Source organism: Coregonus clupeaformis, chromosome 28 (genome assembly GCF_020615455.1).
Source record: "Coregonus clupeaformis isolate EN_2021a chromosome 28, ASM2061545v1, whole genome shotgun sequence".
Taxonomy (NCBI): Eukaryota; Metazoa; Chordata; class Actinopteri; order Salmoniformes; family Salmonidae; genus Coregonus; species Coregonus clupeaformis.
The window spans coordinates 7,090,735-7,103,511 of record NC_059219.1 but is presented as its reverse complement, the minus strand read 5'-3'; the positions used below and the strand labels follow the sequence as shown (position 1 = coordinate 7,103,511).

Here is a 12,777-nt window from a genome sequence, read left to right as displayed (position 1 = left end):
GCTACTCCTCTCCTCCCTCCCGCTGATCCTCTCACTACAACTTCTCCTCCCTCTCACTCCCTCACTGCTCCTCTCCTCCCTCTCTCTTCCTCTCACTACAACTGCTCCTCCCTCCCTCTCACTCCCTCACTGCTCCTCCCTCCCTCTTCCTCTCACTACACCTCTCCTCCCTCTCTCCGACCCTCACTGCTCCTCTCCTCCCTCTCTCTTCCTCTCACTACAACTGCTCCTCCCTCCCTCTCACTCCCTCACTCCCTCACTGCTCCTCCCTCCCTCTTCCTCTCACTACACCTCTCCTCCCTCTCTCCGACCCTCACTGCTCTCCTCCCTCCCTCACAACTCCTCTCTTTTGGCTCTCCTCTTCTCCTCTAACAGGAAGTGAGCGTAGGTTTGAGCTGACTCCAGTGGCGGCCATCTCTGTCCACCTATTGGCCAGCAAGGGGGTGGAGCTCCAGGTGAACGGACCAATCAGCATCTCCGTCCCTCTACCGGCCAATAGCGGCCTGAAGGAGAACCAACACATCCCAGCCTGGAGGTTCGACCCCAGTCTGGGTGAGTACACACACACACATACAGCTTTTCTGTTTTTCCCGTTCTGAGCAGGGTGCAGATTTCCTGTGTTTGGGTCCGGAGTTCCTCCTCTCTGAACTTCTAATTAGTGGGATAAGGTGTGTGTGTGTGTGTGTGTGTGTGTGTGTGTGTGTCTTCCCTCCTGCATCCTTCATCAGTGGGATCTATGTATCCAGAAAGTTTACGGAATGTGTGTATCTCAGAGTCAAGCTGGGAAATGCATCACTACATGCTTATCTTTTTTAAAGGAACTGGGAAAAGAAAAGGCACCAGAATGCAACACACACACACACACACACACACACACACTGTACAGTGAGACGGGAGATTACAGTGTGGCAGAGTTATGAATGGAATAATTGAGAACTTTATAAAAGATTATCTACCATATTATTGGGCGTAACGCACCGTATTAAAACGCAAATCAAAACACAATACTTTCTGTTCCTGATTACATCCACATCACAAGATTGGCTAGCAAATGTAGCCTAACCTGTTTGGAAAATCACTCCCTTCCTCCCTCCCTCCCTCTCTGGCTACAGATCAGTACAGTTGTAGTCAGCCTTAGATCTATGGCTCAGCCAGTATTGCAGTGTAGAGATTTAGGAGGATAGCCAGAGTAGGGCTTGAACCAGTCACCCTGTGGCACACTACCAAGTACGTCCTGTGCTATGAAGGTCCAGTCAATGTGACCAACACAACGTGACTTACTGTTGCTGAAGGAGACCATTCACTAGCCCAATGAGTTGATTAGGACTGGGGCTATAGGAGCACACATAGACACACACACACAGATATACACACACACACACACAGATATACACATAAGGTGTAAACAATCACACACAGGACTGTACATAGCCCAGTCCAGCACAGACATGTCCTCCTGAGGAGTCAACTCTCACTGGGTGACCTTTTACATGAGTCACATTGACATTGAAACCCACTGTTCCCACGATGCCTTACAGCCAGAGGGTATTGTAGTCTTGTGTCAATACACACACACACACACACACACACACACGCTGTATGGGGTTAATATTTCGCAGCAACAGCCACCTCTGGTCCTCTGTGTTTTAGTCCACTGTTTCCCTAGCAACCCCCAAATAAAAATTCTAACAGGCCAGGGGCTTTAATTGAGTTTCTCCAGTGACCAGTTAGTGTGTGAGAGAGAGAGTTTGAGATTTCTCCAGAAATATTTCTGCCTGATCATTCTTTCTCCACACAAAGAAGCCAATGTTAGGAGGGAGTTTGTTGTTGTTGACTTGGCCTGCACATGGACAGGCTGCATGTAGAGAGGGGATAACACACACAAACTCTCACAGGTACACACAGAAGCTCGAACACACAGACACACACTCTCACAGGTACACACAGAAGCTCGAACACACAGACACACACTCTCACAGGTACACACAGAAGCTCGAACACACAGACACAAACTCTCACAGGTACACACAGAAGCTCGAACACACAGACACACACTCTCACAGGTACACACAGAAGCTCGAACACACAGACACAAACTCTCACAGGTACACACAGAAGCTCGAACACACAGACACACACTCTCACAGGTACACACAGAAGCTCGAACACACAGACACACACTCTCACAGGTACACACAGACACACACTCTCACAGGTACACACAGAAGCTCGAACACACAGACACACACTCTCACAGGTACACACAGAAGCTCGAACACACAGACACACACTCTCAAACCTGTTCTACTAGTTTAACTGACAGCATTTATTTTCTTCGGTGATGTTTTGGAGCACTGAGCTGAATGATGTCATATACTGTAAGAAAGGAGCATGTTTACCTCCTAGTGTGTGTTTACTTACTAGTTCTGTTTGTCCCGAAAGTAAGGCCACAACAATCTTTTGCCTCTGGAGTCTATCTCTCTGTCTGTGTGTTTGTTTTTACAGATCCTAAAGCATTAGAGGCTCCAGTCCAGTGTGTTTCATCCACACTCAATATATTACAGAGAAGAGTTAATTATGTAAATACCATCCAGTCTCAATATATTACAGAGAAGAGTTAATTATGTAAATACCATCCAGACTCAATATATTACAGAGAAGAGTTAATTATGTAAATACCATCCAGACTCAATATATTACAGAGAAGAGTTAATTATGTAAATACCATCCAGACTCAATATATTACAGAGAAGAGTTAATTATGTAAATACCATCCAGACTCAATATATTACAGAGAGGAGTTAATTATGTAAATACCATCCAGACTCAATATATTACAGAGAAGAGTTAATTATGTAAATACCATCCAGACTCAATATATTACAGAGAAGAGTTAATTATGTAAATACCATCCAGACTCAATATATTACAGAGAGGAGTTAATTATGTAAATACCATCCAGACTCAATATATTACAGAGAAGAGTAAATGGTGTAAATACCAGCCAGTTCACATCTGAACAGAGTTCATGATGACGTTCTTACAAACACACACAAAGGACTAGTAGCTAATGTAAAGGTGACCGGTGTTGACTCTGTGACAGGGAAAGGCATCAGGAGCACTGCAGGCTATATTGTCTGCGTGTGCATGCTTGCGTGTGTGTGTGTATATGTGTGTGTGTATGTGTGTGTGTATATGTGTGTCTGCGATGCCTTACAGCCAGAGGATACAATACCCTCTGGCTGTAAGGCATCGTTCGGAACAGTGGGTTTCAATGTCACTAATGTAAAAGGTCATCCAGTGAGAGTTGACTCCTCAGGAGGACAGGGCTGTGCTGTGTCAGGTTGGGTTGGGCTGTTTCAGTGCTTAGCTGTACTTGGTCCATGGAGATCGATGAGAACTGTGTGTGTGTGTGTGTGTGTGTGTGTGTTAGGGATGGAGGCGAACCGAATCACAAAGATGCTGAGTCACAGGCATTTCTCTCCATCTCTTGTTTCTCTCTCCCCCTCCCTGTACATTAGTTCTTCCCTTCTAATTGAGTTACATCAGAGCATCTATAATAGACAGAGAATCCTCTGCAGAGCCCACTGCTGCACTGTCATAGCCCCTCTCATACACAGGTCTAGGATCAGCCTACATACCACAAATCCTTATCATAACCAATGGGGACTAAATTAAAAACGGACATTCGATCAGTGTCCAGGTCGTGTTACCTCATCTTACACAATGACTGTGTCTGGCTGTGTTATGATGATTCTAGCTCCTATGGCTCCTGGCCAGAATGAGTTATGACTGTGTCACTGTGAGTATGCTGCCTCCCTGTGGTTGACTGGAGAACTGCAGCAGCACAGTGACGAGGCCAAATGCTTTACACTGATTTACTATGGTGGAAGAGTATATCTCTAACTCTGTGTGTGTGTGTGTGTGTGTGTGTGTAGGGGCCTGGTTGAAGAGCAGTCTGGGCTATGTCCAGAGGGAGGGGGACCAGCTCAGCCTAACCTACATCGCCCCTCAGCTTGGATACTGGGTGGCTACCATGTCCCCACTAGATACAGGTACCAACACACACCATGTCCCCACTAGACACAGGTACCAACACACACCATGTCCCCACTAGACACAGGTACCAACACACACCATGTTCCCACTAGACACAGGTACCAACACACACCATGTCCCCACTAGATACAGGTACCAACACACACCATGTCCCCACTAGACACAGGTACCAACACACACCATGTCCCCACTAGACACAGGTACCAACACACACCATGTCCCAGCTACACACAGGTACCAACACACACCATGTCCCCACTAGATACATGTACCAACACACACCATGTCCCCACTAGACACAGGTACCAACACACACCATGTCCCCACTAGACACAGGTACCAACACACACCATGTCCCAGCTACACACAGGTACCAACACACACCATGTCCCCACTAGATACAGGTACCAACACACACCATGTCCCCACTAGACTCAGGTACCAACACACACCATGTCCCCACTAGACACAGGTACCAACATACACATTTAAAACAGGTAAAACTTGTGTGTGTTTCTACAGGTCCGGTGGTGACAAAGGACATCAGTACGTACCACACAGTCTTCCTATTGGCCATACTGGGAGGCATGGCTGTCATCCTCCTCTGCCTGCTCTGTCTACTGCTGTACTACTGCAGGTCTGTCTGTCTGTCTGGATCAATGGACTTCCCTGCTGACTTTCATAAGTGTGTCAGTGAAGGAGTCTTGAGTTTCAACAGGACTGTCTTCTCTTTACTGAACTTTATCCCCCCTTCTCTCCCTCTCCCTCCCTCCCTCTCTCTCTCTCTCTCTCTCTCTCTCTCTCCCTCTCCCTCCCTGTCTCTCTCTCTCCCTCTCCCTCCCTGTCTCTCTCTCTCTCTCCCTCTTTCTGTCTCGTCCTCTCTCTCTCTCTCTCTCTCCCTCTCTTTCTCTCCCCGTCTCTCTCTTTCTCTCTCTCTCTCTCCATGTCTCTCTCTCTCTCCATGTCTCTCTCTCTCTCCCTGTCTGTGTCCCTGTCTCTCCCTCACTGTCTCTCTCTCTCCAGGCGTGGTTGTGTGAAGCCTCGTCTGTCCCATCGGAAGCTGAATCTGTCGTCTGGTCTGGAGGGCAGTAAGAGAGATCAGGCCACCTCCATGTCTCACCTCAATCTCATCAGCAGCGAGGTCAGTCAACAACCAGGACAGGGACCACTGGTCTCTTCTTTCTCCCTTTGCCACTGCACTTTGTAACTGCCTTTGCACTTTCTATTGTTAAAATCACAGCTAATATTCTGTTTTTTCACTTTTGTGTTAGTGTGTATTCATGTTATTGTTCCTCTGTGTCATCTGTGTATTTTCTTTCAAGAGCATGTTAGAAATGGCGCTGTGCTACTGTCTGTGGAAACTGACACTAAAATCTTGTCTCATCTTTAGGTTCATTTGGAGCTGGTCTCTACGACATCAGAACCCGACATGACCACGCCCATGCTCAAACCCTCCTCCTACGATTGCCATGACCTGGTCTCCCATGGCAACCACAGTCGCATGTCGCTAGGCAACCACAGCCAAAGTCGTCATGGCTCGTCGCTAGGCAACCTGACGCCACGCAGCAGAGACTACCGTCAGTCTGTGGAGACGTTCCCGTTAAAGTCAGCCCTCTCCACCGGGACGGATGCCGGCTACCGCCAATCATACACCTCCATCTGCTCATCTACCAAGCTCCCAGATAGACTTTCATCCTCAAATCAGGTGCAGGCGTCGGCAGCTCAATTGAGTGGTGTGGGGGAGGTAGGGACTAGTGTGTGTGAGGCTACCTCCCCCTGCTCTCCACCTGTCTCCCCTATCAGAGGGGAGGGGTGTGAGCGCAGACCCCCAGACTACTTCCTGTCCCGATCTGTGGACCACCTGGGCTCCCTGCCCCTCTCCCTCCCCAGGCCGGGCCAGCTGCTGTGCTGTGGCTCTGTGGACCTGCTGAGTGGAGGAGACGGTTACCCCAGGAGGATCCGGCCCACCCTGGTGATCCCAGCCCACTACATGCGCCTGCCGGGGGAGCACCCGCTGTGTGGCCAGGCCCTGTTCTTACAGACTGACCAGCAGAGTGACCTGGAGACCATCCAGGCTGAGCTCAACGCCTCACACTCCCAGCAGCCTCTGGGGCAAACACACGCCGACTATGCCACCGCCTCAGCCAACCAGGGACTAAGAGAGGGGCAAGGGGAGTGGAGCAGCCTATCAGAGTCCCTGTCTATCCCGACAGCACTTGGGGAGGCAGGGATTATGCAAATGAACGGCGAGGACACGCTATTGGCCGAGAGGAAACTGATGGAACTGAGGGGAGGGAAGCCCCTCACACACCCGCGCGCCTGGTTCGTCTCATTGGACGGTCGGTCTAACGCCATCAGACACTCTTACATAGACTTGCAGCGGGCTGGGCAAGCCAAGGGGAATCCAGGGGGAGGAGGTAGCCATGGTAACAACAGTGGTGGTAGACATGTCAACGGAAACGACGCAAGTCTGGACTCCGGCGTGGACCTGAACGAGCCCAGAGCGGGGCGGAGGGGGAGGGAGGTAGGAGAGAGGGAAAGAGAGAAGGACAGAGAGAGGGGGAGGACAAAGAGCGGTCCTCCTGCCATGGCCTACACCCAGCTGGCATATGTGGATGACCTGGACGGGCCGGACAGCGAGGAGGAGGGGGAGACTCCTGAGTGTAGCCCCCAGGACAGTCCTTTGGGTCCAGTGTTGCAGAACACACAGGGACATCAAGAAGAAGAAGAGGAGGAACACAGAGAAGAGGAAGAAGAGGAGGAACACAGAGGAGAGGGGATGATACAGGAAGAGGCTCCTTCACCCCTCTCCTCCCCCTCCTCCTCCTCCTCCTCCCCACCCCCCCTCCCAGAGCCAGAGGGCGTGGTCTTTAGGACTGAGCATGACCAGACAGCCCTACTGGCTGTTGCCCCTGACGACCACGGAGAGGAGGAGAAGAAGAGCCCCTGGCAGAAGAGGGAGGAGCGCCCCCTACTGGCAGCCTTTAACCTCAAATAACCTCTGACCCTTGAACTATGACATTACTCCCCCCACCACCCCACCCCAGAGTGACATGAAGAAGGATTAGCCAGCTATAGATGTCCAGACCATTCAGGAAGTACATCTGCACTGGGAGCTAAATGGAACTGTCAGTGAATGGAAACGATTGGAACAGTTGGAACTCCATACATCCTAATCCTTACTGTGTGTCATCCTAGCCCCACACTACATGGACAGGCCACTGACTAGACATGCCATAGAGACTTTGTCTGAGTGATACAGATGAACTCCTGAAGTTAAAAAAAACAACGTCAGAGAACATGTTATGCACAACTGCTATGCCTTTAGTAAATTAGCTGTGTCAGCAAAAAGGGGCTGTAGAATGAAGCAGAGACAGACAATGAGTGTGTTTCAATACTTATCAGCAGCTTCCTTTCCTCAGTCTTGTCTGCTTCAGTCCACTGATCTGAAAAGCATCGGACAAGTAAAAGCAATATGGCGGATGTCTACTGGCAGGTCTAGGTAGAAGGGGTAGTAGTGTTTTAAGAACAGTAACTAGGACAGGGGATATACATACAGCAGGAAAGGAAGCTACTCAAATGTACTCTAATGTATAATTCTGCAGGTAGACGTTGCCCAGAGCACAGATCTACGATCAGTTTTCCCCCCACAAGTCTTCATCTGGGCGGCAGGTAGGCTAGCGGTTAGAGCGTTGGGCCAGTAACGGAAAGGTCACTGGTTCGAAAATACCCGAGCCAACAAGGTGATAAATCTGTCGATGTGCCCTTGAGCAAGGCACTTAACCCTAATTTGCTCCAGGGGCGCCGTACTACTATGGCTGACCCTGTAAAACAACACATTTCACTACACCTATCCGGTGTATTTGACACTAAAATATATTTTGTTTAGTTCTTTTTTTTGTTTTCCACTTTCCAACATTAGGGTACCTTAGATCAGTGTATGGGTAACTTCAACTTCCCATCCACACGACTGGTGAATCAGATAATGGGATACACCCCCCTCTGTTGGTGACTGTGGATATTGCAGCACTATACCAGTGAGGTTTTATATGAAGGTTTTTAGGTGTTGAACCACTGACTTCGGCATACTTTGCTCTGAACGGCTATGCATCACTTTTATACAGTTGCTTGAGATGCCTTGTTTTGTAATTTTAAGTACTCTGTGATTTTAGTTGCCAAACTATTTTACTCAAATAAGTTTATGCTATTTTCTACTTGGATATGTTTTATTGTATTTTTCCCTTACTGTAAGTACAGAGTTTTAACACACACACACCCAGGCCTTTTCTCTGATACCAAACTGCATCCTGTTGTTTTGAAACCACTATAATCGACTTCCTCGTTTTCCAAGTGCCTTTGAACAAGTTGACTTGTACACATCAGTTGATCAGTTCAACTAGCTATTTATTTCTCCTCTCCCCTGTTGAGCTCTAACCCTCCACTACCTCATCCCTCTCTCCTCTCCTCCCTCTGTCCCTGGCAGACAGCATGCAGTAACCCTCCTCTCTCCTCTCCTCCCTCTGTCCCTGGCAGACAGCATGCAGTAACCCCCCTCTCTCCTCTCCTCCCTCTGTCCCTGGCAGACAGCATGCAGTAACCCCCCTCTCTCCTCTCCTCCCTCTGTCCCTGGCAGACAGCATGCAGTAACCCTCCTCTCTCCTCTCCTCCCTCTGTCCCTGGCAGACAGCATGCAGTAACCCTCCTCTCTCCTCTCCTCCCTCTGTCCCTGGCAGACAGCATGCAGTAACCCTCCTCTCTCCTCTCCTCCCTCTGTCCCTGGCAGACAGCATGCAGTAACCCTCCTCTCTCCTCTCCTCCCTCTGTCCCTGGCAGACAGCATGCAGTAACCCCCCTCTCTCCTCTCCTCCCTCTGTCCCTGGCAGACAGCATGCAGTAACCCTCCTCTCTCCTCTCCTCCCTCTGTCCCTGGCAGACAGCATGCAGTAACCCTCCTCTCTCCTCTCCTCCCTCTGTCCCTGGCAGACAGCATGCAGTAACCCTCCTCTCTCCTCTCCTCCCTCTGTCCCTGGCAGACAGCATGCAGTAACCCCCCTCTCTCCTCTCCTCCCTCTGTCCCTGGCAGACAGCATGCAGTAACCCTCCTCTCTCCTCTCCTCCCTCTGTCCCTGGCAGACAGCATGCAGTAACCCTCCTCTCTCCTCTCCTCCCTCTGTCCCTGGCAGACAGCATGCAGTAACCCCCCTCTCTCCTCTCCTCCCTCTGTCCCTGGCAGACAGCATGCAGTAACCCTCCTCTCTCCTCTCCTCCCTCTGTCCCTGGCAGACAGCATGCAGTAACCCTCCTCTCTCCTCTCCTCCCTCTGTCCCTGGCAGACAGCATGCAGTAACCCCCCTCTCTCCTCTCCTCCCTCTGTCCCTGGCAGACAGCATGCAGTAACCCCCCTCTCTCCTCTCCTCCCTCTGTCCCTGGCAGACAGCATGCAGTAACCCTCCTCTCTCCTCTCCTCCCTCTGTCCCTGGCAGACAGCATGCAGTAACCCTCCTCTCTCCTCTCCTCCCTCTGTCCCTGGCAGACAGCATGCAGTAACCCTCCTCTCTCCTCTCCTCCCTCTGTCCCTGGCAGACAGCATGCAGTAACCCTCCTCTCTCCTCTCCTCCCTCTGTCCCTGGCAGACAGCATGCAGTAACCCTCCTCTCTCCTCTCCTCCCTCTGTCCCTGGCAGACAGCATGCAGTAACCCTCCTCTCCCTCTCCTCCCTCTGTCCCTGGCAGACAGCATGCAGTAACCCTCCTCTCCTCCCTCTGTCCCTGGCAGACAGCATGCAGTAACCCTCCTCTCCTCCCTCTGTCCCTGGCAGACAGCATGCAGTAACCCTCCTCTCCTCCCTCTGTCCCTGGCAGACAGCATGCAGTAACCCTCCTCTCCCCCCTCCCTCTGTCCCTGGCAGACAGCATGCAGTAACCCCCCTCTCTCCTCTCCTCCCTCTGTCCCTGGCAGACAGCATGCAGTAACCCCCCTCTCTCCTCTCCTCCCTCTGTCCCTGGCAGACAGCATGCAGTAACCCTCCTCTCTCCTCTCCTCCCTCTGTCCCTGGCAGACAGCATGCAGTAACCCCCTCTCTCCTTCCTCCCTCTGTCCCTGGCAGACAGCATGCAGTAACCCTCCTCTCCTCCCTCTCTGTCCCTGGCAGACAGCATGCAGTAACCCCCCTCTCTCCTCTCCTCCCTCTGTCCCTGGCAGACAGCATGCAGTAACCCTCCTCTCCTCCCTCTGTCCCTGGCAGACAGCATGCAGTAACCCTCCTCTCCTCTCCTCCCTCTGTCCCTGGCAGACAGCATGCAGTAACCCTCCTCTCTCCTCTCCTCCCTCTGTCCCTGGCAGACAGCATGCAGTAACCCCCCTCTCTCCTCTCCTCCCTCTGTCCCTGGCAGACAGCATGCAGTAACCCCCCTCTCTCCTCTCCTCAGTCACAAAGGGAGGATGCTGTGTGGCTATAGCTAGATTGTTTATTGACTTTTGCATCTGCCTCTGTGTGCCTGTGTTTTGTCAGCTCGAGTGTGTGGGCCCGTCTCTGTAGTCATGTCTGTCTGAGCAAGCATGTGCCTGAGTGTTCAAATCTGCACGTGCGTGCAGACAATATACTGCAGGTAATGTGTGTGTGTGGGACAGCATATGACATCTGAGGCATATTACAGTGTATATAATTCTCTCTACATGTTGACGTGTGAGCTAGTGTTGTGAATGACCCCTCATCCTCTCTCTCTCTCTCTGTACTCCATCACCATAGTAACCACTCTGGGAGAGTACTGTACATTACTGTACCCTCCATTCTAAATGTCTTAACTGGTTGCTTGTATTATAATTTACGCTTATTATTCTGAATAAAGAGACAAACTGGACTTCTGCATCTTCTGTGGATTGTTTAGCACTAGTCTAGAGACTATAGAGCAGGTTTGGGTGTAGTAGAATTAAGGAGAACATAATTGAGTCATCCTCTGTAGATCAACGTCAAATGTGGGCAAGCTTCAGGATTAGACTGTATCCGGATGCATGGTTCACATTCTGCTCTTCTGGTTTTTGTTAATGTATCTGATAACTAATGCAGTAGTCATGGCTACATGTTCTACAGCACTGAGCCACACTGAATTATAGTAAAGCTTTTCATTCACTTATGTTTGACCTATTTGTTTCCATAAGGCTTGTCAGATTTCATGCTCCTTTTGACGGACCTGTATATAGACATGAAATCGATCAACATCTTGCTGACTGGGAGAACCTGACTCCCCCTCAAGGCTTTCCCGGTTGGCAGTTACTAACGGGCGGATTTAAGAGAGCAGTATATCAACCCACCGATGGCCATATTGGGACATAACGGCCAGAGAACTTGCAGCTCAGCCGTTTCCCCCCGAATTCAGTAGCTGGCAGACGCACTCCATAGCATGGCAATGCTGATGTGTTTTTATTTAATTTTTTATATATGATACTTTTGTATATATAGTGTAGATCAAAAGTTATGTGAACACCCCATCAAATTAGTGGATTCGGCTATTTCAGCCACACCCGTTGCTGACAGGTGTATAAAATCGAGCACACAGACATGCAATCTCCATGGACAAACATTTGCAGTAGAATGGCCTTACTGAAGAGCTCAGTGACTTTCAAAGTGGCACCGTCATAGGATGCCACCTTTCCAACAAGTCAGTTCGTCAAATTTCTGCCCTGCTAGAGCTGCCTCGGTCAACTGTAAGTGCTGTTATTGTGAAGTGGAAATGTCTAGGAGCAACAACGGCTCAGCCGCGAAGTAGTAGACCACACAAGCACACAGAACAGGACTGCCGAGTGCTGAGGCGCGTAGCTCGTAAAAATAATCTGTCCTCAGTTGCAACACTCACTACCGAGTTCCAAACTGCCTCTGCAAGCAACGTCAGCACAATAACTGTTCGTCCGGAGCTTCATGAAATGGGTTTCCATGGCCGAGCAGCTGTACACAAGTCTAAGATCACCATGCGCAATGCCAAGCGTCGGCTGGAGTGGTGTAAAGCTCACAGCCATTGGACTCTGGAGCAGTGGAAACGCGTTCTCTGGAGTGATGAATTACACTTCACCATCTGGCAGTCCGACAGACGAATCTGGGTTTTGCCAGGAGAAGAACGCTACCTGCCCCAATGTATAGTGTCAACTGTAAAGTTTGGAGAAGGAATAATGGTCTGGGGCGGTTTTTCATGGTTCGGGCTAAGCCCCTTAGTTCCAGAGAAGGGAAATCTTAACGTTACAGCATACAATCACATTCTAGACAGTTATGTGCTTCAAACTTTGTGGCAACATTTTGAGGAAGGCCCTTTCCCTGTTTCAGCATGATAATGCCCCTGTGCACAAAGCGAGGCCCATACAGAAATGGTTTGGTGAGATTGGTGTGGAAGAACTTGTCTGGCCTGCACAGAGCCCTGACCTCAACCCTATTGAACACCTTTGGGATTAATTGGAACGCCGACTGCGAGCCAGGCCTAACCTCACTAATGCCTTTGTGGCTGAATGGAAGCAAGTCCCTGCAGCAATGTTCCAACATCTAGTGCAAAGCCTTCCCAGAAGAGTAGAGGCTGTTATAGCAGCAAAGGGGGTACCAACTCCATATTAATGCACATGATTTTAGAATGAGATGTTCGACGAGTAAGTGTCCACATACTTTAGGTAGTGTAGTGTATCACTGACCTATCCTTGTATCGCTGTGATGTGATTTGGGAACGAAGCCTACTGCGC

The 12,777-nt window shown here is 50.1% G+C and overlaps 1 protein-coding gene across 1 annotated transcript in view; it reads left to right on the top strand.

Moving 5' to 3' along the window:
- Window positions 1–7,057, top strand: part of LOC121543775 (protein FAM171A1-like) — a 34,128-nt gene extending 27,071 nt beyond the window's left edge. Inside the window, exons 6-11 of the mRNA XM_045208306.1 lie at window positions 376–552; window positions 3,939–4,055; window positions 4,582–4,696; window positions 5,083–5,200; window positions 5,450–6,853; window positions 6,914–7,057. Coding sequence (XP_045064241.1) covers window positions 376–552; window positions 3,939–4,055; window positions 4,582–4,696; window positions 5,083–5,200; window positions 5,450–6,853; window positions 6,914–7,057 — 2,075 coding nt within the window. The remainder of the gene's footprint in view (window positions 1–375; window positions 553–3,938; window positions 4,056–4,581; window positions 4,697–5,082; window positions 5,201–5,449; window positions 6,854–6,913) is intronic.
- Window positions 7,058–12,777: the final 5,720 nt, after the last annotated feature.